This window comes from Callithrix jacchus, chromosome 3 (assembly GCF_049354715.1).
Source record: "Callithrix jacchus isolate 240 chromosome 3, calJac240_pri, whole genome shotgun sequence".
Classification (NCBI taxonomy): domain Eukaryota; kingdom Metazoa; phylum Chordata; class Mammalia; order Primates; family Cebidae; genus Callithrix; species Callithrix jacchus.
In genome coordinates, this window is record NC_133504.1 from 92,960,500 (window position 1) to 92,988,264 (window position 27,765).

The following is a 27,765-nucleotide window of genomic DNA, read 5'->3' on the forward strand; positions in this document are numbered from 1 at the left end:
GAGAGAAGAGGGGGGAGGGTGGGGGGGGGGGAGAGAGAGAGAGAGAGAGAGAGAGAGAGAGAGAGAGAGAGAGAGAGAGAGAGAGGAGAGACTCCCCGGCTCCCTCCCTCCCTCGCACACAGCGACTGGAGACGGACGGAGAGCAACGCGCTGGGAGAGGAGAGACCACCGACAACAGCCCCGCGCTCTCACACATACACTCACACTCGACTCTTTCCTCTCCCCCCACCTCCTCCTCCTTCCACCCCCACCACTAACACCATCTCCTCCTCCTTCTCTCTGCAACAAGAAAAAAAAGCCATTTACAGGTATTTTTTTTGATCCGCATATTTATTTATCCCCCCCTCCCCAACAGTTTGTTTACAAGTATTAAAGTTGTAATTGGGAGCTGCCAAGACACATCTGGATTTGTGTTTCTTTGTGTTAGGGGGTGATGTGCAACTAATTAAAGGCAGACTGGCAGCGTCTGCAAATTCTAAGGCTCCCCAAATAAAAAGAGACTGGTAAGTGATTGTTCTTTCTCTTTCTCTGGCTTTTTTTTCTCTTAAATGTTTGCTGTCCGTTGGGATTGTGAAAGTAGATTATTAATGCTGGACTCCAGCAAGGAAAAGCGTCGCTATATTAATTTATTAATTAATCTGCACCCGCCCCTCCTCCTGAATGTTAAATATGACCTTTGATCTCTGTCTCTGGTAGACTAGACATACAATATTAGGCATGTACAGTCACATTGTTTAAAGGCAAAACAGGATCATGAAGTATGGATCTCTAATTTAGCTATGGAATAGAACTATAGTTATTTGTGTGTGTTTTATTTTGCTTTTTAATAAAATCCAAACAATAGCTGTGGCTTAGGTACCTTTTTCATGCTCCAGAGATGCATTGATTAAACAATAATGACCTGGATACCGGGCATAATCATTTTCTACAGTTTCTGGTGGTATTAAACCTTGAGGTAGGAAGGGGGGAGGTGATGGCAATCAGACAAGCAAGGAAAGCTTGTGTTCGGAAACACCACTCTAAGACTCTAAAAAAGAGACATTAAATTATTTCTTTATTTGAAACAAGGTCAAAAGACTAAAACGTTGAAAAATTTCCCTCCACTCACTGTGATGATATCTAATGCATGGTTGACATAACTAGTTTTTACTGAGTGGCAGTTATTATGGTCTTGCAGTTACAATGTGACTCGCAGAAACTGAGGCTATATGCATATTCTTTCTGGTTCTTCCCCCACCCCTTTCAAGCATCAGGAATATTTAGCCAAGAGCGTTTTGGGGCACCCTTTGTATTGCCCTCAGACCTCAGAAGGGAGCAGTTTTCCCTAATGCGAAACCACAGAGGTGGTTCCTGAGTGATTAGGGACTTGCTGTGATTGAAAGATGCCTGCAAGCTTCTAATCCAGCCTGGGGTGAGGTTCCTTATCTTGATTTACTTTGCCTATTAGGGATTTGTTTACATAAACCCCTCTTTTTAAAGCACCTCATCAGTAGGTCTTGAAGTTTTTGCACTTAAAGTTTGGGCATAAATGGTTCATTAATTTAATTATAAGTAATTATAAAATAATTACTATAATTGATAACCATTTTGAACTCTGAATATTTGAGACTGAGACTAGTGGGCCCCATGTAGAATTCCCTGAACTCTACATTCTAGACCAATCTATGGGCTTCAAAACATGTCACAAAAAGAGATTCTGGCCAAAAAATCTGGAAACAAAGAAACTGTTTTTTTTAGGTGTATATACACTTTATGTCTTTGCTTTACTTCTTAAAAGGTTGTGGTGTACTTCTCCCTCTGTAATAAACAACTAAAATACCTCTCCTTAAAGCATAATAATGGCCTGTAAGCAAGGAGATGAATGCAAACACCCAGTTAACATTAAACTTTCCTCTTAAAAAGAGCAAAATTTAAAAAAAAATCATTTTACTGGTTATTTTTCTCTAGCAAACAGCACCTTAAAGGCTCCCCCCCCCCCTTTTACTCAATGTAAAAATCAGTGCTTGTGAGAGATCCTTTTCAAGAAGTCCTATGCTTTCCTCTTGTCTTGGGAATAGACTGCAATCTCCATTAAGAATGATTAGGAATATTCTTACAGAGGCTGCAGGCACTTGGTTTAAAATCTGAGACATTGGTTATATATGTATATAATTATCTGGCTTATCTTTATTTTCTACCTTAAAAAAAGAAAAGTAGAACACCGTCCTCTTACCCTCACCAAGCCCCACCACCAAATGGCTTGTACAATTGAGACCTGTCCTTGGTCCATTGAATTAAGACCCTAACAGAGCCAGCTGTGCTGGGATTCAAACTAATGACCGCAGACACAGAAGGACACTGTGGCAGCTGGTAGTTCTTTTTTCCCTGCCTCTTTAGTTCAGATTGTATGTGGGCAGTCTCTTAGCTCTCAGTTGTATTGTGTTTGCTTACAGTTGATACTCGGATGTATTGTAGACTTTCTCAGTACTTCATTTGCTAATTTCCTGTTCATTTTCCTATAGGGCCATTGCTGTTTTCTACTTTACAGCATTTGCATGCCCAGGCAGCACTTGTTCACACATTTCATAATGTTTAAATGCCCTCTGCTTATAGGTAGTATCGCCCTCCCACCCATGATTTGCATGTCTTTAGCACTCCAATTGCCCTTTTCCTTAGGCGTTTGTCACCCCCGTTTTCCCTGTTTCCCTGGGTATCCCGGTTATTAATACATTTTCTCAGGAGGGTTATAAGAATAGGGGGGAGGAGCTGTGGTTTGCTGTGGGGAGGGAGGGAGCGGGGGTTGGGAGCGTTGGGGGGGGATGGGCGGTGGGGGGGGTCACGTCTTGATGATTCTTATGCAAACGACCTGACGGAAGAATGTGGGAGCTTTCCGTGTCGGCGGTGGGTTAGTGAGGGAGGCTGTTTATTTATTTTTAATCTTTTTCCTCGTGCAGCTCGTTGGAATGACTTTCTTTATTTTAGTTGTAACAGTTGGAGGATAATGCAAAGGAAGACGCTGCCTGGGAATTCACCGTGTGTGGAAATGAGCCCCCGAGAGGAATAAAGCAGCCCTCACCTTGCTCTCCCCACCCGAACCCACTTTCCCCTCCCGCCTCGGCCCTCACCCCAACACCACCATCACTCCCTTCCCTCCCCCCCACCTTTCCCCCTTTTCCACCCAGGTGTCGGACCAGGCGGTCCCCACTTCCACCCTGCACCCCTTCTTCCCCCCCTGCACCATGAACACCAATGTCTGCGTGGAGCCCGGGCCGAGCCCGGAGGCCCCGGGCTTGCCCAAGGAAAGCCACTTGCCCGAGGGGGCTCTGAACAGCCTTGTGGATTACAACTCGGAAATGGAGCGCTACCGCTCCTTCGCCACCTCCTTCTACAAGACCAACGGGGGCGCCTTCCCACAGGCTGCCAAGATCGCGCGCATCACCACCCCCATCTTCCCCAGCAGCGCCGCCGCCGCCGCGGCCGCCGCGCGCATCGGCATGTCCCCTTGGAACTGCGACAACGCGGCCACCGCCGCCGCCGCCACCGCCATGCTCTGGGGCAGCGGCGGGGGCGGGGGCGGCGGCGGGGGAGGCGGCAGCGGGGGCGGGGGCGGGGGAGGGGGCGGCGGGGGCGGCAGGAAATCCTCCTCCGCTGCCGCCTCCTCCTCCGCCTCCTCCTCCTCGGCGATCCTCCCCGCCGGCGGTGGCGGCGGTGGCGGCGGCGGCGGTGGCGGCGGCGGCGGCGGCAGCGGCAGCAGGACCAGCATGCACCACCGAAACGACTCCCAGAGGCTGGGGAAAGCTGGCTGCCCGCCAGAGCCGTCGTTGCAAATGGCAAATACTAATTTCCTCTCCACCTTATCCCCTGAACACTGCAGACCTTTGGCGGGGGAATGCATGAACAAGCTCAAATGCGGCGCTGCTGAAGCAGAGATAATGAATCTCCCCGAGCGCGTGGGGACTTTTTCCGCTATCCCGGCTTTAGGGGGCATCTCATTACCTCCAGGGGTCATCGTCATGACAGCCCTTCACTCCCCCGCAGCAGCCTCAGCAGCCGTCACAGACAGTGCGTTTCAAATTGCCAATCTGGCAGACTGCCCGCAGAATCATTCCTCCTCCTCCTCGTCCTCCTCAGGGGGAGCTGGCGGAGCCAACCCAGCCAAGAAGAAGAGGAAAAGGTGTGGGGTCTGCGTGCCCTGCAAGAGGCTCATCAACTGTGGCGTCTGCAGCAGTTGCAGGAACCGCAAAACGGGACACCAGATCTGCAAATTTAGAAAATGTGAAGAGCTAAAGAAAAAACCTGGCACTTCACTAGAGGTCAGAGGAGATGATTTCTTGTTTCCCAGTCTCCCCCCTTCCCTCCTCACTCCCTCTCCCCTTCAGGGATTCTTGTCTGGCTTCAAGATGCAGTACCCGATCTCTGAAGCTTCATTCAGGTGGTAAGAGTTGTAGGTGGTTTGCGAAAGGATTGGCCTCTCCACCACCCGCCCCAGCTTCACTTCACGTGACACCGCCCTTCTGGTAGAGAGGGTCCCCTCCTTTTTATCTCTGGGGAAAACCATAATGTAATTGGTTTGAAGAATCTGAAGTTTCACAGTCAGTGTTCTCAGTGTTTTCCCTTGGTGGTTTAAAATGCCCCCTCCTCTTTATTAAAGGGTGGGGCATCTTTGCCCAAAGGACTGGACACATCACATCCTATACAAGTTTATTGGCTAAGTTAGTGGCCCAATTATAACAGTGAGGACACAGTTTGTGGCATACAAGCCTGTTCTCATTAAAACAGAAAACAACAAACCACACAAGAGTATTCATTGAAGCTGAAACACCTGGATTCAGAAGGGGATTTCCTACCCGTTTCTATAATAGTTTTTCTCCTAATCAAGGGAGAATGTTTTCTATTGTATTTTCTGCATATCTGATACTTTTGGAGAAAGCTGAAACAGTGTAGAAAGCAAATTTCCACCTTCAAATTTTAAAGAGATGTGACTTAGAATAAAGGGATACAATTAGTTAATTTCAGGAAGATGATGGTGATTTTGTTTAAAAATTATTTTATGTAGTTTCAGAATGAGTAATTTCTAAAACTCATTACAAAAGAAGTATTTCCCTTGGTCTCTCCATTGGACAAAGTAACCATTTTGTGGTTGCAAAGTAGCAAGTTTTGGTTGCTACCTTATATGGCTAATAATAATTTCTTTTACCTGTATGTCCTTAAAACAGATATTGAACAGGTGATCACTAAAGTAATTGTTAAATGAGGTTATTAATTATGCTAAATACAGAGATTGATAGGTTTGATAAAAATTTTATATTGTGTCCTGATCAAAACAAGGGGGAAAATGAAAAAAATCACAGCTAAATGGTTTTGGTGGTATATTAAGCAAAGAAATGTGGACAAGTAATTATAGTTAATCCCTTGATAAAATTTACAGGGTAGATAATTAGATGTTCATATATGCATGAGACTGCAGGTGGTGGATTTAGCATTTGGGAATATTCTGTGGGGTGAATTGCATGATGAGAGTGGCTCTCATAAGTTATCATCTGAGGGGTATCTGTACATTCTTTTAAAAATTGTAAGTACTGCTTAGAGAAGTTTTCTTTATGAACTGGGAAGCAGTCTTGAAAAGAATAAAGAGGAAGGTTAAAGATCTTTGGGACAGGTTTGAACACAGAGAAGATACCGTTTTTTTTTTTTTTTTTTTAAAAAAACCTTTAATTGTGTAAGTCAAACTAGATAGCACTCTGTGATTCTAAAAATAACAGGATTATGTTGATGTCATTATTGAGTATGATCAGTTTCATCAAAATATTGCATTTCTTCTTTATAAGGTAAATTGTCTCTTTTTGGAAAGTTTAACTTTACTCCTAAATGGTTTATTACATTTTTTTGACAGCCTTCCTTGAGCAAAGATAATAGCAACTATAATGCAGGTCCATGTATTTTCTTAGGTGGCAAAAAATAGCTTTGGAATCTTCTTTCTGGATTAATTTATTAAAACTTCTCTAGGTCTCTAAGGACTATGGGAAATTAAAATTCAGTTCATATTGAAATTATTAATTTCCAATTGATAAGGACAACATGGCTTTCATTTTTCCTCTTGAAATGTAGAATCTAGAATTATAATTTTGGTTCTGCGCTTAGGCCTCATCTTTAGCTAGACTCATGGCACTACCAGCATCCCAATTTAGAGTATGTGGTAACTGAATAATTCTGATTTAATAAATAATTACCTTGGAGAAGTTTGATGTGAGTACCAGCAGGTTTTCTGTACAAGTTTCTATGCTGGTATGATTTTCTTTTCTTTTGGTAGTTTTAATACAAGCTTGTTGTGATATTTAAATTTCTCAAGCATTTTGATGACAAAATCCCATAAAATTACATTCTCTTCTTTTAAAAAATTCTCATGCACAAAAACCTGTTAATCTTCACAAGGTGAGGTATGGATAGGAGAGGAAGGTGGGTTTTTTTTTCCTTTGAACTTTTAAGGTGATCTTCTAACTTCAGACCCCTTCTATCAGAGCATGGGTTGTGCTTCGAGGCTAAGATTATTAGCGCAAGGCTGTTTGGCTAAATGAAAGAAAAAGTTTTTAAAAATTGTCTAAGATTCTATCTAGATCATTAAAAAAGACAATGCCATCATGACTGTCTTAAATCCACATGCAAACACACAGTTATGGTTGTAGGAAGCCAGCTGGGCACATGTCAGTGTGACAGGGCTTACGTGACTGACCCAAAGCTGAAACAGGAATGGCTGGAAGGTGAAAAGTCCCCCTGGTGACCTGGTTTCTCTCTTTAATTTGGTCCATCCTCATCTGAGAAAATGTTTTAGAGATCTGATGGGTTCCTGGCTGAGGGTAGTTATGTGGGGACTCATTGTGGATATCACCTATGGTTCCTGATGTAAACTCCATAGCTAATATTTGTGGGCTTTGAATTACGGTTGTCAGTTAACATCCGGTTCATATTCATAATATATATATATTCTTATTGATCACTTCAAGCCTCATGTGCCATTCTTCCCTTTGACTTGTTCTCATCTCAAAGACTGGAGGCATAGTCAGATTTTTTTTTTTTTTTCAGAGTGAGAAAACTGAAATGAAGACAGACTCACCTGGTTGTATTGGGACCCTCATTCACATTTTTTTCAAAACCTCCTCTCTAGTGTTGCTTTTAAAACTGCCTTACTGATTTCTATTTTTCTGCTTAGTCTCACCTTAAAGGCACCTTATGATGCCCTAGAAATGTGTTTATAAAATGCCCCCTTGATCTTATTTGATATGATAACACACATAAAACATTTAGTTTTTCTGTTACACTATGCTCTGTATATTTGCATAGCCACTGTTCATTAAGTCAATTACTCTGTTAAAAAAAAATAGCCACTAATTGTTCAAAGCAGTCATTACAAATGGTGTCTGTCCCTTGTGTGACAAAAACTGTTTAAAAAACTTGTATCCTAAATGAAAAATATTAAGTTCCTAGATGTTTTAATAAATGTGATCATATAGGAGATCCTTATAAGTTACATGATAACACTTTGTCCTTTGCAAAGATAATCTTTTAGTATTTATATTCACAACAGCTACATTTCTGATACTAAGTTCTAACTTTTAAAAATATCCCAATCTGTTATGACTCAAAGGATAACATTGTCCCATGGGCAACCCCAGCCTCTTAGTCCCTGAACGTTGTTCAGGTGACATGATTGATCTCTGTGGGACAGCATTACAGACCACACAGATCTGGTTTCTCTCCCATTAGTTGATTTATGGAATTAGTGAACAGTGCCTCAGGAGGTTTCCCTGGCCCCACTCTTGGCTCTCTTTGCAGTGAGTTTCATACTGTCACCACCGAGGCTTTCCTTGAGCTGGAGAAGAAACTAACGAGGGCAGGTTACAGTGAAGACATTGAGAAACTGGAAAATAAGGAAAAAGGATGGTTCCAATTTATTTTTCTTTACTTTCTTTTCTTTTATCTCTTAAAAATCTGTCTGCTGAATGTACAGGCCAACAATAACTTTTCCACAAGTTAGGTTGAGCTTTTAAAAGGGTTGGCGGAAAACATTCAAATACTGTCTCAAACTTGATAACTTACTTAGGAAGAGTGTAACAGGGGAGGAGGGACATGGTGTATATGCTGTTAAGTTCTAAGAGCCCCAACTATAAATGGCAATTGTAAAACTCTGGACAAAGCACTGTCTGTAATGTGTGCAGGAAGATGGCACTTGCCTCCTGAGGAAATTAACTTGTATAAAATAGGTGTGTCACTCAAACTAAGAGCTTTTAGCTAAACAATAAAACAAGTCAATAATTGAACATATACATTTCTTAAGTTTGGTGATTTTAAAAATATCTACAGATATTGTACAAATGTTTCATGGCTTCAATGGAAACATCCACCAGTTTTTCTTTTATGTCATAGTTTATAAAAATGAGTTTTCAAGTTTTCATCTCAAGAATAAGAAACTTGCCAGCAGAAATATATAAATTTTTATTTTAATCAAAAAATGGAAATATATAATTGAGTATAAAAGTGAAAGAGGAAATGTTTCAAAACAAAATAATAGTATGTTAACATTAGAGTGTAGCATGTAAATGATGTAGGAAAAAGCACCTCAGTTTTATAAATAATAAGGAAAGGGCTTAGAAAAATTTATCTTTGACTAAAGCCACAAAATGAATTTGTGGCCAAGCATCAGACTGCAATACAAGTTCAATGAGATTATTTTTCCATCGCTAGATTTAATACAAGAGAGCTAAAGTTGTTTTTTATATACTTCAAAGTATCATGTTGTATACACAGTAAATACATGCAATTTTAACTGTCAGTTCACAAACTTACAAAGCATACATTTTTAACACTTCCTAAATGAAAACAGTAGTCTCACCCATCCAAACAACATGTAAATTCTAAGCCATGTTTTAGATGGCAATTAGGAATAGTAAAATAAAGTAATTAAAATTCATTTATAAATTATGCCATAAGAATGTCTAAAATTCAGCCATCATCAAACAAAATATAAGCAAGCGATCACAAAGCATATAAAAACAAATTTTAAAATAAACTAGGTTTCCATTTAATCTGAGAAAAATATTTGGATGTTTTAAGAATGAAAAGTATAGTGATGAAAGTAATTAAAGTTGTGTGGCTTTTCAAGGTTTTAAAGAATTGGTTACTGAGGTATTTCTCTATATTTTGTTTAGTCTTGGTCTTCTACTTTTCTAAATTTATAGTTAAATTTTGCATAGTCAGACTTATAGATTGATAAATACAGAACAGTTTAATAAAATAGCCTGTAACACTGAAAATTGAAAGGCATGCAAAAAGGACAGGCATTTGATCCATATTTACTCCAGTTGGAACATTGTTGAACAAGTTCCAGACTCAAGATCCATGTTGGAGTGGAAACATTGTTGGAATATTCTGTATACAAATCTGGATACAAAGTTAAACATACTATTTGAATATTTCTCAGGCATAGGTTGAAAGTGTGCTTTTAAGAAAGTCTTCTGAAGCTGTTGGTGCTCTTAGAATTTACTGCTGAACCTCAATTGGTCAGATTGCCTGAATACACAGAAAACATTTTACTTTATTTTGCTCTGAAAAAGCTTGACAAAATGTCCTACTATTCAATAAATTTAATATAAATGGATATGCTTTAATTCCTTAAATTTATTTTTACTCACATTATACAAAATACTAAAAATAAACTCTTCTATTTGTCATATAGAAATATCTAAAGTCATAAGTTAAATTCAAGATTTATTTAGAGGCCCATGTAAATATACAATTGGAGAAAGGACTAATTGTTTTATAATTTCTCTTGTATTCCCAGATTAGTTTTTCAAAAGCAAAAATGAATTGAAAATAAAATCTTTAAATTTTATTAGTAATAAATAAATTTTAGTTGCTGATTAAAATGTCAGATGATCTTAGCTGGGGAAGTAAGGCATTCTAGGAAACATTATCTTTGATAAAAACTTGTTTTAAAGAAAGTACATATTTTGTGTAATCCATTTAAATTTTGAGAATTTTGTGCATGTGTAAGTTTGTTCCTTCATTTGTGCTTCTGTGTTTCTGTCCTTTTTAAACATACTTTCAAATCTAGCATTTTGCTGTTATTCTTAGGAGCTTCAAAATATTGGGAGAGGGGCATAAGGGTGATTTTATCCTTGAGTCATATCTTGTTCCATCACATGCAAACACCTGTCCTGAAATTGAATTATTCTGTGGAGTAATCGAAAAGCCTCCCTCCATTTAGCATCATATGTTTTCTGTTGTTTATTGAGTTATGTTGCACCATACTTCAGATGCGACAGCCATTTAATAATGTTGAAGACTTAGCTCTGCAGGGGCTAAAAGGATCCCAGCAGGCTTGTTAACTTCTACTCTAAAACATTATGAGAAGTATTTTTTTCCTGTGCAAAACTTCTGAGCTTTCTCTAAATTTATTTTAAAAGAATAAGAATCTATAGCTAGGTATGAAATCAAGCCTGCTGAAGTTTTTGTTTTCCACTTTCTTAATCTTTAAACCATTCATTTCCCAATCCATTTTTTTTTTTTCTAAAGAGATTTTGGCAAACAAGCAATTACTTTTTCAAATACCTCATATTCAAGTTGTATTTCTTTGGTTTATATAAAGCTAGATATAAATTATATTCAGGAAATGTACTACTAAACTTCTAGATTTTCATTTCTTTTTATTTAAAATCCGTGGTCCCTGTGGCCACATAGGTAAGAAATTGTGGAAAGAGCCACTAGTATCAAGTAACTTAACAGATGAACAATGTTCTAGGTACATCAGCATAACTTCTCTGAACTTTATTTTCTCATCAATACGATGAAGGTAATATCAACCTACCTTATAACTTGTTAATATTATATGTAGGTTAATATTGTTGGCAAACTAAAAAATATATTTTTTATATTATAAAAATATAATTTCTCAGTCCAATTTTAAAACCATCAATATGGAGAAGAAGGCATCCATATTTATAGATAACACAACAGTTTACTTATAGTTTTCAGACATTAAAGCCCAGATGTCTATTAATGATATGTGTTTTTTGCATATTTGTGTGAATCATCCATTTGACAAAGATATGGCTTGAGTTCACTTGGAAAGAGATAAATCTAATTAAACATGTTTCCTTGTTCCTATACTTGCATTGTCTTAGGAAACTGAGCATATTACTCAGTGAAGTCAGTCAATGTGGTGAGCCAATTTCAATTATTTAGTGCTCTTTCTTCTTTTTTTTTTTAAATCACGGACACATCACCACTATTAATTTTTATATATTTTCATAAATGTATGTGTGTATGTTTCACATTACTAACCCAATACTTTGATTTGACTATTTCCAAGACACAGAGATATTCTAAATGTGAATTTGTGAGGTCAAGAGAATTATTTTAAAAAATAAATGAACTCTAGTTGGAAAAGCTATGTAACAAATATTGGAAAGAACATATTTAACAAATTTGGAAAATATATACATAGGAGTATACATAGGAAATAAAACAGGTAGATATTCATTTTTACTTAAAAATGAAGTAGCTATATGCAGTTGTTTGTTGTTTGTTTCTTACTAAAAACAGACTATTTGTAAAAAACGAAGACAGTTATTAAGCGGTAATAGAAAAAGCTGGTGTTTTTCTGGGGGAGAACAGTGATAAGCCCTAAAAGATTTGTAATGTTGACCAAGAAAGATGAGAAAGGAGAAAGGAATACTTAAGCCAGAAGGCAATGCAGTGTCTAGAAAGAACTTTGACAAAATGGAATATGGGTATATGCTTGCTTTGGCAGTTACAAAAGCTTTTTAGAGGTTGGAAAATATTTTTTAAAAGGGAAGATAACTTTTTTAATGACTTGACTCAATACTTTTGGTTTGAGAGTCAGAGCTGAGGCTTGAGAGGAGTGGCAGATGAATTAGAGATAAGGAAAAACAGATTGTGTTATAGCTGATGTTATTATTTTTACTTATGCATTTGAAACATTTGGTAGAATAATTCCAAAGTGTAACTAAAAGAGAATACTTCCAAGATGGGTGGAAAATGGTATCCCATTTGTGTCTCTTCTGCATTAAAATTCATATTTCAGAAAACGTTCTTGAGAAAGTAAAGTGTCAGACTATGGGAAAAACGGTGCTAAAAGTGCTGGGGTTTTTTTGTTTTGTTTTTTTTTTCCCCAAAGAGTAAGAAACAAAAACAGAAAACCCCACACCAAACCACACTGGATTATTGATAATACTATAACGATAAAGATCAAGTAGGATGAGAAGAAAAAGGGATATATATTTGTTGATTAGGAAAAATTATGGACATTTTTGCTTATTTCAGCAAATCTGGCAAATGCCAGAGAAGATACATTATCTCAAAAATTTAGAGAATGAAACAACATTAAATACATTTCTAAGTGAAGACCATATAAATTTAATCGTGGAAATGGCGAGAACTAATGTGCGAATGAGTGGTAGAAAAATAACTATGCTTGGGAATAACTTCTCTATTGGCAATTTTTTTAAATAGATTAAATTAGATAAGTGATGATCTTAATGGAGTGAAGATAAGAAAAAAAGGATAAAATTAACAGTCATATGTAGGTGGATAAGAAATGAGAACATGTGGAGTCTTCCATTAAACATGAAATATTTTGTCTGCTCTACCTTTAGTCCATGAAAAACAGAAGAGAACATTGGCTTGTTTCCATCATAAGAGAAACACATTAGATCTTTGTAACACTGCTATATGTAGAGTTAAAGTCATTGTGAAGTGGCATGGTCTTTAGATTTTCTTCATGTGATTCTTGTCATGGGAATTTGGTTTTTTTTTTTTTTTTTTTTTTTGCTTGTAGAAAGTGATTTATTTATGTAGAGAGAGAAAAAGGAGAAGGAGAGAGAAAGGAACAACTAACTCTCACACTGAATGAGAGAAAGAAAAGCTTCTCTCACACTGAGTTAGAAGGGTTCCCAGAGGGAGAAAACCAGAGGAGGAAATCTCTCCTCACACCCAGTGAGAGAATCCAGAAAGACGGAATCCAGGAGAGGAAAGAGAGCTTCCACACTGAGTGGAAGGGGATTGAGAGAGAGAGGGAGTTTAGGAGGGGAAGACAGGCTTCTAGGAGAGTGTGGAAGGGGACTCCAGAGGGGAAATCCAGGAGAGAGAAAGACGGCTTCCATGAAGGGAGTGTTCATGGAAGGGGACCCAAACATGGAGTCTGAAGGGGTGTGGAAGAAGGGGACTTTTAACCTGGGTGGAACCCCCACATTCTCTAAGACTTCTGGCCAATGAAAGGAGTTCCTTAGCACTTCCACTGGAGTGATTGACTTTTTGATTCTTCCTGCACCCTTGAAAATTAAAATTTTTTTTATAGTATGGAGGTGTGTTTATCAAACTGCAGGTGACAGTATGTTTGTGGTCCATGAAACAAATGTTTTGATTTACCATCCTGAGTTTTTAGAAAGCAGATTAGAAGGCCGAGCATGGTGGCTCATGCCTGTAATCCCAACACTTTGGGAGGTCAAGGCAGGTGGATCACGAGGTCAGGAGATTGAGACCATTCTGGCCAACATGGTGAAACCCCATCTCTACTGAAAATACAAAAATTAGCTTGCTTGGTGGCACACGCCAACTCAGGAGTTTGAGGCAGTAGAATTGCTTGAACCCAGGAGTTGGAAGTTGCAATAAGCCAAGATCATGCCACTGTACTCCAGCTTGGTGACAGAGTAAAACTTTATTTTTTTTAAAAAAAGGTATATTAGAATAGAACAGAACAGAAAATATAAGAGTTTATCACATGTAGTAATAGTAAGTATTGTTCAACTTCTGTTTCAGTTATGTACACTTTAAGAAATGTATGTGTATGGGTTGCTATGTAAAATGTATTTATAACTGGTTGCAGTCAAGTTTGAAAAACACTAATCTAGCAACACCAACATCACAACAAGTCGGTAGTGAGGAAAGAAATTGTATTTGATCAATGTTAACAAGATAAAGAGTAAAATTGAAATGTTTCTACAAATAGTGTGCTTTTACTTATTCCAGGCAGGTCTATACCTATGCTGTCTATTCATGAATATATGATATTAGTTAGCACATAGTAAACCCTTGATAAATTCAATTCAATTTAACAAATGTTTAGGTGGAACTGTTATCTTCCAAGACTTGTTTAAGTTCTGTGGATACATACATACATACATACCCATATATTTGTAAATGCGTATATACACACATACATCCTGGCTTAAAGAATGCTAAATGCTCTTTATTTCTGCTCTTTTCAATACCCATGTAATGCTCTAGCTCTAGGTCTTAGTCCTTCATCTAAGCTACTTAGTTCCATATATATATAATATAATATATATATATTTATTTTTTATTTTATTTTATTTAATTTTTTTTTTCTTGAGATGGTATCTTGGTCTATCCAGCCTGGAGTGCAGTGGCATGATCTCGGCTCACTGCCACCTTCACCTCCTGGGTTCAAGCTATTCTCATGCCTCAGCCTCCTAAGTAGCTGGGATTACAGGAATGTACCATAATGCCTGGCTGATTTTTGTATTCTTTTAGTAAAAATGGGGTTTTACCATGTTGGCCAGGCTGGTCTCGAACTCCTGACCTCATGTGATCCACCTGCCTCAGCCTCTCACAGTGCTGAGGTTACAGGCATGAGCCACAGCACCTGGCCTATTTATATTTTTAAATTTTTATAAAAATTTTAAGATTCTCTATATTTTTTATTTTAGTCTAAGAAATGGACAAATTGATAAAATTATAGTAACATCAAAATTTTAGAAAATTCTTGAAGCAATCTCACACCTATTTAAAAGCCTTAGGATTGCTTGACTCATCTTGGTTTAGTTCTCCACGACTAGATAAGTAATACAGACTAATGTGATCTCTGCCTTGCTACCTCATGTGATTCTGTAGTATTATATTTTCTGTTTTATTTCAAGTCATATTTTATAGAATGCCAGAAACCTACATTTTACCTGAAGAATAGAAAAGATCATATTGGAAGAAAGAAAGAAGGGAGGGAAGAAAGGAGAAGGAAGGAAGGAAGGAAGGAAGGAAGGAAGGAAGGAAGGAAGGAAGGAAGGAAGGAAGGAAGGAAGGAAGGAAGGAAGGAAGGAAAACAAGGAAGGAAGGAAGGAAGGAAGGAAGGAAGGAAGGAAGGAAGGAAGGAAGGAAGGAAAACAAGGAAGAAACGAAGGGAATTCAGGTTACAGGATTGCTACTATTTAAGGAAAATCAGAAATAGCATATTGACAAAAAGAAATGGCATGCTTAAGGTCATCTTGAGTCTGGTTTAAATAAGAAATGAGAAGCAATAATGTTTCAAAATTTGTGGAAAGATGTCATGGGTCTGGGTTTAGGTCCACTAGAATCACTATGTATTTGGGTTTTTTATTTTTCTTTCCAGTTTGGAAAAATTAGTTCTGGGAAAATTATGTTTTTGTTTTTGTTTTTTAAATAATTGAAAGTGATTTTCAAGTCTGCAAACTGCAATTAGAAATGGAAAAGCCAAGATGGGAAAACTAATGACAGTGTGTAGGGAGCTCGAGGCTATCCAGTCCCTATAATGAGCTGATGGTACAAAATGCCAGTGTACATTTTAAATAATCATAAGGAGAATTGCTGAGAAAATACAGAATTGTGCATATAAAAAAGGCTACCAAGGAATGATTATGTGAAGGATATCAATCACTACATCTTATAAATCCTATGGTGAAAAACTAAGCTTATTATTTACTTTGCTTGTCAATTGACTATCTAAATGTGGCTATGTTCTACTGAGTATATATATTTATATACTTTGGATGGAACACATGATACTTATAGAAAAAGGGGTAGTTCCTGAAAACTTCCTAAGGAGAAGTTAGAATCTAAATACTTGACGGTTTGTTCTGGCACAAGAGCAAATGTCTACCATGATGTTATGGTAGTGGAAAATGCTTCATAGCATTTATCTTCTTGATTAACCAAAGTATATTTATAAACAAGAAATGTGTAAAGATTTGATGAAAATTAAATTAGTTGTTGACTGTATACTTTTTAATTTTATTGTTTTAAAAGAGAATTAAGCGCAAAGACCAAAAGTCAAAGTCAGAGTGTGAATTTGAGCATTCCATATGATGGCGATTGAAAGGAAGGAATAGAGGGAGGGAGATGAGAAAAGGAAAGAAAAGGGAGGGAAGAAAAGAAAGAAAAAGGAGCAAGGGAGGGACAACAAAAACTACATGTTATTCTTAGAACTATAGTTTTACTCAAAGTGCATTATTTTGGTGATATCTTGTTGACTGAAATGTTTGGAATTAAAGTTTTCTAAATTTTTCTCAGTAGTTAATAAGCAGAAACATAAAATTCAGTGAATTTTACACTGACTGTGTCCCAGTGGCTGGATGGTTCATAACAGATTCTGAGCCAAATGAAGTTCAGTGACTATATTCAAAATGCTACTTGACTTAGCCTAACAGGAACTTTTCTGTCAAACTTATTTTCACTTTTATGTAATTAAGAAATAAATATTTCTCAAATCTCAGAACTATAATAAAAGAGATGCAACGTTTTGATTTGCTTATGGAGATTAAGTGTAACTATTTTCATATAAATTAAAGGGTGTCCAAATCATAGCTTTGATAGTCAGGTTAAATATCACCTCTTAAGATTTTATAAGTGATTTCCCATTTTCTAATATTTTATATGAATATTTATGTTTCTCTTCAATAAAAAGTGATAAAGTTGATACAAATTCACTAACTGCTTTAAAGTTAACAAGATTTTCAAAATTGTCCAACCACTTGCTCTGGAAAAGGCTGCTCATTGTATTTCAATGGCTAATTACCAGTGAGCTCACCTAATGCTATATTGTTGCATTCAACAGGAATTACTTGAGAAGAAGTTGAATTGTGGAACTTTTACACACACATATTTATTCATGTATATATATAGGTACATAAATTTAGATTCTATAGCCATATATATTTATATATATATAGCCAATGAAATATGAACATATGAATATATATATACATAAAATAATTCAGCCATTCTTAAATGTATAGTATTGATTTTGTTAACCTAATTTTTACTTTTTAAATCTTAATTTTACTTCTAATTTTCTTTCACATTCTCTCTTACACATAAGGTTGAATATGTACAATTTTTTGATAAATACCTTTTAAATTTGTGAATCATTGAAAGATTTTTCTCTTTCTGCTTACCATGGTACCCTCATACTGTAGTTTATTTTTTATGTTTAAGAATATTTTAACCACTAAACTACCCATTTCTAATACACTAAATTTACTTATTTGTTAGAATGATGTGGTTTGAAGTATTTTTACCAAAAATTTAACTGAATATAATCATACATACATAGCATTATCAAGAGACTTGATTAACTAAAGTAGTTACATTAGATCGATAGCCAAAAGGAGGTAAATTTTCTGGTCACTTCTGGACCATTGTGAATCATGATGTTAAACTGTCATTTTTACCTCCTACCAACACATGCTCACCCTGTACATACATTCTCCTTTAAACAGCTGTTTTCCTGACCATCTTTATCACCATATGGACTTGACATAGTACCTTTACAACATAATCTATGAAGTCATCTTTCCATTTTCAGAAGTTAGCCAGGTTTACCTTCTAAAGTCACACTGTCACAGTCTAAAATCATACTGTCACAGTGGTTATGGTAACTGTGGTGGTTGTAGTGTAGGGTGCAAGACAAAGCAACAGGAGCAACAGCCGAGGCAGAATCAGTATCAATGAAAACCCCATCTCTAGTCCTCCATTATTAATCAAAGAAAGCTTGGTCATAAATGTCAGTTTGGAAACCAAAATGTGGAATGTTCCTTATAATCATATTTAAAGCCTCCAAAAGTTATGTCATCAAAATTATCTAGTTACATATTTGGTGCTTTCCCCTTTTTAAATAGGGGTCTAATATTTCAGTTAGTGGTTGATGTTGAAAGTTGTTCATAGCTTATATTTGGATAATGGCCAAATTAAGGTGTGATTACACCAAAGACATACAGTTATTTGATAAATGAATCTGGATTATGAGAAAAATTAATCTGCTATATATTACATATACTATACAGATTTATTACAACAGAGCAGAAGAAAAAAGTAAGTGAGGTACAATTTAAAAAGTGGAAATACTATATACTTATATTACTCCAGATAAATTTAAATATAGGTATTACTAATAAAATGTTGTTTTATTCATAATAGTTATAAATTGTTGGACTGTGTGGTTATCATTAACAGTTCTCTTATATTATTAACCTATGCTTTACCAATGCTTTCTAATAACTCTATTATAGTTACTATAGTATAATAATACATTTTAGAAATGATTTATTATTTATAAATTTGTATGTATTATTATTTCTAAATTTCTAAAATGTATTATACTATAGTATTATTTATAAATGGAATATAGAACAATCTTTCCACTAAAAACTTGTTGGGGAGGTACTCACCTTTGCTAGGCATTATTTTATATCATAATTATTTATTCAAATATTTGTATTACTATATATTAATTTTTGTTAATCTGTTTATTCACATTCACAATACTGTGTATATAATACAGTTTCCCATTTCTCCAAGTAGATTTTGAAATTTTGTCAGTAAAATAATCCTGAACCTATATAGAAAATGTTTTAGATTCTTCGTGAATCAAATCAGAAAAAGGGTCCTTTTTTTCACCATAAGGAATCTTCTTGCATTTGTTCATCCAGAAATTTCTGAAGTTTGAAAGTTTTAGATGTAGCCACAAACAAAACATATATAATCAAATAACTTAAAGCAAACACTGGGTTCTATTATTATCTTTTGTCATATTTTTTTACGTACATTCCACTGCAAAATTTCAGTGATTCATTAAGGTCTTTGCATTCTAGTGTGAACTGATAGACTTGAATACAGTGAGGGTTTCCAATATCAAGGACTTAGATGCCAAGGAGTCTAAGAAACTTATAATGGGACTCCTCATAGTGAAAACAGTATTTCAAAAGATTAAACAATAAATGGTATTACTAACTGCGGCCTGAAATTACTTTGTTTGGTTGGGAAAAAAGTATGCTTCATATGGGAATCATAAAATAATTCTATGACTTTTGTTTCCATAGTTAATAATAAATGGGAAAACAAGAAATTATTTTTTGATTAGTATAGAAACAATGGTACCCCAAATAGTGACCTCCAGTTGGAAATCATGAGAGCCATCTTGTTTCACAGTAGAAGTTTGAAGGCCTCGGTGAGTCACTGAAATTTTTAAATTATAAAGTATATGAATAAATATTGGAAAGATATATTTAACTTTAGTTATATACATTTCTAGTGTCATAATTATGATCTCAATTTAAAATTGTATGTATTTAAGGTGAATTTCAGCATCAAAAGTTATCATTAATTTCCTCTTTGAAACCTCAGGTCTGACATTATTGAAAGTGATTTGTGTTAAGTGCAATTTTGTAAATACTGCTACATTTTATGTACTATACGTAAACATAAATGGCCAATCCACATATCCTCATATGTACAGAGTTAGACATGCCCCATTTTCAGCTTTTAGGAGCCAATGTTTTATTATACTTGACGTATTTTTGACAAGCATATGTAGATGTATCCTTCACCTGAAGATACCACTTTCTATATGACTGCTTAGTAGGTAAGAAAAGAAAAACATGAGGTTGGGCGCGGTGGCTCACTCCTGTAATCCCAGCACTTAGGAGGCTGAAGTGGGTGGATCATGAAGTCAGGAGTTCAAGACTAGCCTGGCCAACATGGTGAAACTCTGTCTCTACTAAAAATACAAAAGTTAGCTAGGTGTGGTGGTGGACACCTGTAGTCCCAGCTACTCAGGGGTTGAGGCAGGAGATTTGCTTGAACCCGGGAGGCGGAGGTTGCAGTGAGCTGAGATCATGCCACTGTACTCCAGCCTGGGTGACAGAGGGAGACTCCATCTCAAAAAAAGTAACAAAAGAAAGGAAGAAAAGAAAGAAAAAGAAAAGAGAAACATGCTAAAATTCTTAAGTTGAAAACTTTTAGAATGCTTTACTATTTTAGGTTGTTTTATTTTTCACTGCTGATTTAATGAAAATTGAACTGAAATGTCTATCTGCTAGGAACATTACTAATTTTAAAATTTATTTTTAAAAGTAAATATAAAATGTTCTTGGATAATAGCTGGGGCTGCAGGGTTCTCCACAGGCCTCCTGGGAGCAAGACGGCTGTTTGTCAGTGTTTGCACCTGCATGAACAGTGAAGGCTGCCTTAAACAATGCTGATCAACTCAATTCTATTCTTTACCTCCCCACCCCCTTCTCTTCCAGGGGAATCTGGCTTTCCTGTCACTCAGGATAAAGATCCCCTGCAAGCATCACTGAGATTCAGAAAGTCACTATAATCTCATCAAGAGTGTGAATCCCTAGCTGGGACTTTTGAATTTATATAACCTTAAGGTAGCCGGTCAGGGTATTTAATCCCCCACATTGGTGTGCTGAGTACCCCGCACCATTTAAAATAAAATTCTCTTACAAGGATGACCTCATTAGTTGACAGAACAAGAAAATATGTGTCCCCACATTAGGACAAACTTAATTAGAAACCCATAGTTTAACTCAATAATTTATTTATGAAAACATTGTTGCTTCACCCAGCTTGTCTGAAACAAATTCAGTCAGTCCTAAAGAACATTTTCATTGTTCCTGATGAAAATTGGGCAGGAGATTGGATAGAAACCTGTTTTGTGTAAGCTATGGGACACTAAAGAATTTTGACACATTTTCAATCCTGAAATACAACTGTTAAAGAAATCTTACTACAAATTTCTGGTGTGTGCCTTGATTATTTTTCTAATTACTGCACCAGTAGTTTTCTTAATTTTTCTCACATGTTATTTGGTGATTTACTAACTAATCATTTTTAGGCTTCTTGATCTCAAGGATCTTAATATAAGGAATAAATAATTTTTAAAAGAGGCTTCTCTGCTTACCTTCTCACTTATTCCTCAATAAACTGTCCATATTCTTTCATCCGGGGATGCATACTGGTCTCAGTGTATGCATAGTAATATCACAATGCACAGTAACATCAAGTAAGTGTAGAAAACCTTTGCTCTGCTTTTCTCATGTTTGCATTATTTAATTAATTTTTACTGCTAACAGCTATTGAGAAATGATGATCTTTTTTCCCTCACAACAATGACCTTTGACCCTAATGGCATTGTATAAGCTTGCTTTTCCTGAATGTTCCAAATAAAATTGAGTAGCTGAAAGCAAATAAAATTGAGTAGCTGAAAGGGGCACAGGAAGAGCAAAAAATTGGAAAAGAGATTTAAAAGTATATCTAAAACATAAGGACTTCATCTCATTTAAAAAATGTACTCCATATATTTTTGCTGTTTATCTTCGTAAACATATATGTTTATCAAGATACAAGATTACATAAGTATATATTTATAATCTTGTTTCCAGTTGGCATCTGAGAGTTAGTTGGCATCTCTATGTCATACATATACACATAAATGTGAATATATATGAATATATATGCACATGTTTATTTTTCATATGTGAATCTGTAACCATAGATCTATAATTGTATGAATATGCTTGGATCTAACTTATCTCGTTAGAAATGACTACATTTCTATAAGTGTGCATACTTATATAAAATTTATTCTTAGTTGGCATCAGCCAGTAAGTTAGCATCTGGTATAAACTTTTAAGTTTTCATTTATTGCTTACGTGTGTGTATAAAGCATGAGTATTAGGATGGGCATTTCTATTTCATATTACTTCATATAGCTTCTTAATAATGATTAATGTAATCAAAGTATGTAATTACTACATTTATTCAAAGTTAACTTTAGAAAGTAGTAAAGGGGTTTTTCTCACCAACCAACTGAATCCAATGATTGCGATTCAGGTATGCATAGTGAGCTGGAAAGGAGAAAACCATGAAACTCTCAGGAGTAAGGCATAACATGTTAATAAGATCAGTAAAATTTCCGTGAGAATAATGAATTTTTTGTTTAGAAAACACTGCACAGGTAAATTTTGTTCTGTATATGTATATGCAGACTTGGAGGAGGAAGATAGTCATTTATCAATGATTTGTTCTTAATACAGTCATTTTGAAATTTATTGTGTTGGTTGTGACGACAATCCTTTAAAAAGTTATTTTACCACAGATAGTGAAAAGCAGGTTTGCTTTCCAAAATACTTATTTATTTTATCGATTTCTAATTGACATCCTAATCAACACATATTATTAGGTGACGTAATTACAATAGGATAATGCCAACCAAATAACACATGTGAGAAAGTAAGTAAAAGTTAACCTCAATTATTAGAGGATTTTTAGTAGAATTTTGTATTTATTTTCTGAAATACAGAATTCAGGTGCTATTAACAATGTTTTAAGATGTATTACAAGGAATGTGTGTGTATGTATGTGTTCGTGTGTTTTTGTTTGCCTAGTAAATATATTGGCACCTTATATTCAACACATCAATTTATAGACTTATTTATTCTTAGCATCCATCTTGCATTTCATACAGGCTTGCTGGGCTGGTCTAAGGAATGAAATCAACTTTCTTTTACAGGAGAATCTATCCTTAGCTTGTTGTTCCTTGCATATCTTCACTGTATATTCATGTGATTGTTTTATTGTATAGAATGAATTTAAAAGAAGGAAATAGCGTGAGGAATTGTTGGATGTTAATGTACCTAAAAAATTCAAGCTTAACTACCATTTACCTAACAAGCAAACTTCATAGTAACCATAAGTTTTTTGTTAAGAGGATTGCTTATACTTTGGTGCTAGCTTGATATTTCTTCGGAGTACCATTAATAGTATGTTTACATTTCAGTAGGGTAGTTAATGTCATTTGCTTAATTTAATGTCATTTGTTGGTATCAATTTGCTTTTTATATATGTTAATTTGCTGAAAATACAAACTCACTTTGAAACAGTGTGCTTTTTTATTATAGTTCTCATTAGACTATAAAATACATTTAGAATTTAATAATTGATATGTTGCAGGTAATATTGATATTTGCTATTATCCTGTCATTTAAGAAAATCTTCAGAATAAATTACTTAACTGAATTCTGAACATCAGCTTTCCAATTGTTAGGGTGGCTGGAGGCAGAGTAATTCAACTGTAGGCATTTTAACTGCATAGAATGCTTATATGTCTCATTCACGTTTAAGACCATGTGCATAGCTGATTGTGTCTTTTGAAACAAATATCATGAGAAACGACTAATGTAGAAAGCTAACCAGTAAAAGTGAATCTTTTCTTTTTTCATTATATGATTGTGCCTTCTGTGTTATCCTGACAGTAAGATGATCCACTCAAAATAATATTGGCATTCTGCAAGGCAGATACAGATTTTAAGTACCTGTGCTGACTGGCTTTCCTAATATTGGTTAAGAGATTGAACTTTCCCTTTATTGTGCTTCCTATACATGTTTCAGGCTGCATTTCCTATGTTTTTAAACCAATGTGTTTTAATCAGTACATTCAGCAAGTTAGCATTAAATTCAATATTCTATTGTCATGTTCTAAGATTGAGCATTTTTTCTTTTTATTAAATGTTGAAATATACAAGTCATTATGTTGTATATTGGTAACTAAAAATATTGCTGAAGTGTAAAGGAGAAAAATCTAATTTTATATTGGCATAGAAAGAAAGCTTAACTTGTTTTCTTGCTCTTTTTTTATAGAGAACACCTGTTCCCAGCGCTGAAGCATTCCGATGGTTCTTTTAAAGCAGTAGTATATCTTATTTTCAAGGCATTTGGAAATGAAGGGCAAACTAATGTCTTGTTTTAAGAAACTGCTTAGTCCACCACTGAAGAAAATATCCAGAAATTATTTTCATTTTACGTTATAGGGGTTTCTTCAAAAAAAAAAAGAGGAAAAGAAAAGAAAAAAGACAAAAATAATGTGGGAGATTGGAGAATTGGCCAGTCTATTTACTTTCAATACACTGATTCTTTCTTTGATGTAATTTAGCTATACTAGTGAAGTTGTTGTCTATTTTGAAAGTGGCTATAAAAAATAAGTTTGGGTAAACCCCTGCTGTAAAATCATGTATCTTTGCAAAGTACATATCTATACTTCATTTTCAAATATATGTGTTTCGGTACTGTAAACTGTACAGATAGCAGCTTGTATTTTGTGTGTTTAGACACAAGGAGACAATCATGTCTGAGCATCTATGGAGATTAACAGTTTGTACACAACAGTATGGTTCTGCAAGTTAAATCTGGAGCAATAAATTTTAGCTTTAACTATTTTTTGCCAGTTGTTTCTAGAAGCAGCAACAGCACTGGCACCATTTTGCCATGCATCTTTCCATAGAGACTTGATGCCAAGTTTTATAAGACTAAAAGATTACGATGCATCCACCAATTACCTTCAGTTGTATTGTTGTAAGAGGGGAAGATGTTATGAAAGTTTCAATTAATCTTTTGAGCACTATATTAGAGTAGTGGTTATGCACTTGCATTGCTTACAAACGAGCTGTACAGAAGGGTATACCTCCCAAATACTTAGTGTAGTTGACTTGTCTTGGGTTGCACTGTAAGGCGGAGTACTCAGAGTAGTTGGAAAATGCAGAATCAGTTGTATAATTTTTTTTAACAAAAGTGTTTTCTAGGCTAAAGAATAAAGTATCATATCTTAGGAGGAAAAAATCCATAACTGACTTTTTTCCCCAGCCCAACATGGGCTGTATACATTTTATTGTTTCTTAATTTTTTTCTTATTTTTTCTGTAGGAAAAAAAACTGAATGAAAAGTACCCCAATATTTTAATTTAAATGGGTAGTTTTAACACTTGAATATGTTGAAGGCTTCTGCCTTGAGGCATGGCTTGATATATTTTTAATTTACTAAGAAGTAAACACATTCATAAAAGTGAAGCGTTTTATCTCTTTTCCTTTTCTTTTCTCATAGCCACCTAGTTGGACTAGTGGTCTCCCCTAGTCCCTCAGTAAAAATGCTCCATTGCTGCCATTTCCATTCTTGTTATTACTTGATGCTTTCATTCCTGAGAAGGCAGGGCTATGGTCTGCGGAATCTCATAAATGTAAGACATACCCCTCCCCCCACCACCTGCACACAAAGGATCTAATGCTTCATAGAACTTGTGCTACCTTTTCATGTAGAATTTAATTTTCTTATCATAGAGTTCTTAAGGCCATCCTATCAGGACAAATATTTACATTTCATTTTGTTTATTGTTTGTCCCAGTTATAAAGGCTATTTTCAGTTTCAGGAGTAGAATAGGGTTTACCAAAAATCATAGAGTTTCAAAGTTGCCATGTTACTGCAACTTTTTGTTTTTTCCACTAGCCAGTTGTTTTAACCCTCTACATCCATTAGCTTGCTGAAAAATGTTAGCAAAGTAAATCATGAGAAGAAAGATAATTTGAGAAGAGAAAGGGTAATGGTACAATGGAAGAGGCTGTAAAGATTAGGAAAGACTAGCAGGTGAATATTTTAAAAAATTTAGTTGTAGCTTTGAATGAGATATGATAGGACATAAAATATTTTTAAAAAGCAGAAAGAGTGTTTCATGGTGAGATTACTGGGGGGAGGGTGGACAAAGCATGCACACATGCCAATGTGAAAATCAAGTGTGACTTACCTGACCTAGAGTATGAATACATGGTCCACAGTTATGGTCAACAAGCGTTTTCAAGAACAACTCATGATTCATTACATCCATCCATGTTTAGAGATAAGAATTTAATGATTACAAGCTAAAATGTGCTGTATACTGTATTCATTTTGAGATAGCTTTTTACTTGATGTATATTTCTTAGAGGGTTTCTAGCTAGAGTTTCAACTGCTGTGGGACTAATGAGAGCTGTATCAGTTGTTTTCTTTCTTTTTCTTTTTCCATTCTTTTCTTTTCTTTTTTTTCTTTTTGTTTACCAATTTGCTAATTAATTACAAGTAAGTGAAAACTTACCCTCACACTTGAATGATAAACTTGCCTTGCTTTTTGGAAAATGATGAGATGATTGTTATTACAGAAGTGAAACAAACTTCTATTCAGGCTATATTAGACATACAATAACATAAAGATCTCATAGCAGTGTACTGAGAGTCTAAAATACATTCTAGTATTGCATGTCTTGGTGTGCTTTTATTTGTTTGCTTTTTAAAAGAACTAATGAATCTGTATATTGTAAACTGTGGTGTTTTTCATGTCAATTCATTTTTTAATGAAAGAAAATGTGTTGATTACTGAAATGAAAAAAATGTAGCTTTTCATTAATTCTCTTATGTTTTTTATTCTTGATATTGTTGTTTTATACCACCCACTTTTTAATGTTTTTGGTTAAACTCCATGTATACAACGTAGGGTGCATATAAAGTTCTCATTGGTGATGTCGAAGAAAGATATAACTCTTCTGACTTTTCTCTAGTTTTCTTCTTCACATGTCCATGTACTGAGAACTTGTAAAGTTTATCATTATAACCCTAAGGCAATGATTTGAAGGTTTACATTTTTCATGATTCTAAAATACCAATGAAATGTAACTTAAAAAAATTCCTCACTGTATGTTTCATTATTCAGTGTCAAGAAAATTCAGAATGTAGATTGTGTGGACAACTCTACACAACTTAATAATTATATCTCAGATAAACTGAATAATAAACTTTGTAAGAGTGGTCTACTCACACAGGATCTTGTCCTCCCTAGGTGTGGATAGAGAGATGCCATAATCGCCAGCATTTGGGGAGAGCATGGAAAATACTTGAGGCATTGGTACCTAGTGCAGTGAGCCAATTTCCTTTTCAGTTGTCACTCAGCACCCTAACATCACCAAGAACATCGCTAATGCAAACCTCTTTCTAGGCCTTCAGACCAAAGTGGCTTTCTCATGGATTCTGCCGGTCTGTCTACAAGTGGAGAAATGTATCCATCCTTGGGAGAGAAAATAGTAATAGTCTTCCCCCACTGTAGGAGTATATAAAAATGTCTCCTGTTGCTTACTTCCCAACACTCAATTTCCTTCTTCTAAACACATTTATAGGGAGCGAGAGATGGTGGGCTTACCAGGAATTAATATTAAGCAATCACTAAAAGAAAGGAATATTTCCTTCCTTTCATTCAGAAACCCTGACATGTAAGTTGTGCAATTAATGCTAAAGCATATAAAGTCTTTAAGCTGATAAGTATCTGTAATCAAATAGTGAAAAAAGGAAAGCAGTTAAATGAGCACACTATTCAGGGTCAAATACATTCAGCAAAAAGCCGTAGTGGGTCTTTGATCATGGTTACATTCACAGTGATATCGAACAGTTGGTTCTCATGTAACAGCTAAATGTTTCAGATTTTTTTATATTAAATTTGGCATTTCACACTGAGATCTGTATTCCTCGTGAATAAAAGACAGCTACTATATTAGGAGGGATTCCATTTTCACAATTGCAAAACAGATATTTCAGGAACATGGGCCACAAAATGTACTCCTTCCACAGTGTTCTCCTCTTCTGAACTGTGCAGTTATCTATTAAATTTTCTAATAGATATTTGTGTAAGGTGTATGTATGCTTGTGCAATTATTTAAAAAGCGGTTTTGGAAAACAGTGTATTTATTAAAGAAAATCACTTATGGGGCATGTACAAAACTGTAAAAAAAAAAAAAAAAAGTAAAAAAAAATTACATTCAATTTGCCCAGTAAAGTTGTTTTTGTGAAATTTCTGTGTTGTTGAATAAAGGACTTTAGTATTCAAAA

At 35.5% G+C, this 27,765-nt stretch overlaps 1 protein-coding gene and 1 long non-coding RNA gene across 3 annotated transcripts in view; one reads left to right on the top strand and one right to left on the bottom strand.

The window, feature by feature from the left end:
* LOC103791921 (uncharacterized) overlaps positions 1–4,071 on the bottom strand; it is a 36,066-nt gene extending 31,995 nt beyond the window's left edge. Inside the window, exon 1 of the long non-coding RNA XR_618474.5 lies at positions 3,976–4,071. This is a non-coding gene — a long non-coding RNA (uncharacterized LOC103791921). The remainder of the gene's footprint in view (positions 1–3,975) is intronic.
* Positions 115–27,765, top strand: CXXC4 (CXXC finger protein 4). Of its 2 annotated transcripts, XM_035293207.3 has the most exons (4): positions 115–308; positions 428–503; positions 2,962–4,292; positions 23,731–27,765. In XM_035293207.3, exons 3-4 carry the CDS (start codon positions 3,219–3,221, stop codon positions 23,773–23,775), a joined length of 1,119 nt encoding a protein of 372 aa, XP_035149098.2. In that variant the 5' UTR covers positions 115–308; positions 428–503; positions 2,962–3,218; the 3' UTR covers positions 23,776–27,765. The 2 variants fall into 2 exon arrangements, with proteins under 2 accessions (XP_035149098.2, XP_002806703.5); XM_002806657.7 differs by lacking the exon at positions 428–503.

Bases quoted from the DNA above. Each gene is read 5' to 3' on its own strand.
- CXXC4 (XM_035293207.3), top strand. From the start codon at position 3,219: ATGAACACCAATGTCTGCGTGGAGCCCGGGCCGAGCCCGGAGGCCCCG. The intron at 4,293-23,730 runs GTCAGAGGAGAT...CTTTTTTTATAG, and splicing joins AACCTGGCACTTCACTAGAG to AGAACACCTGTTCCCAGCGC.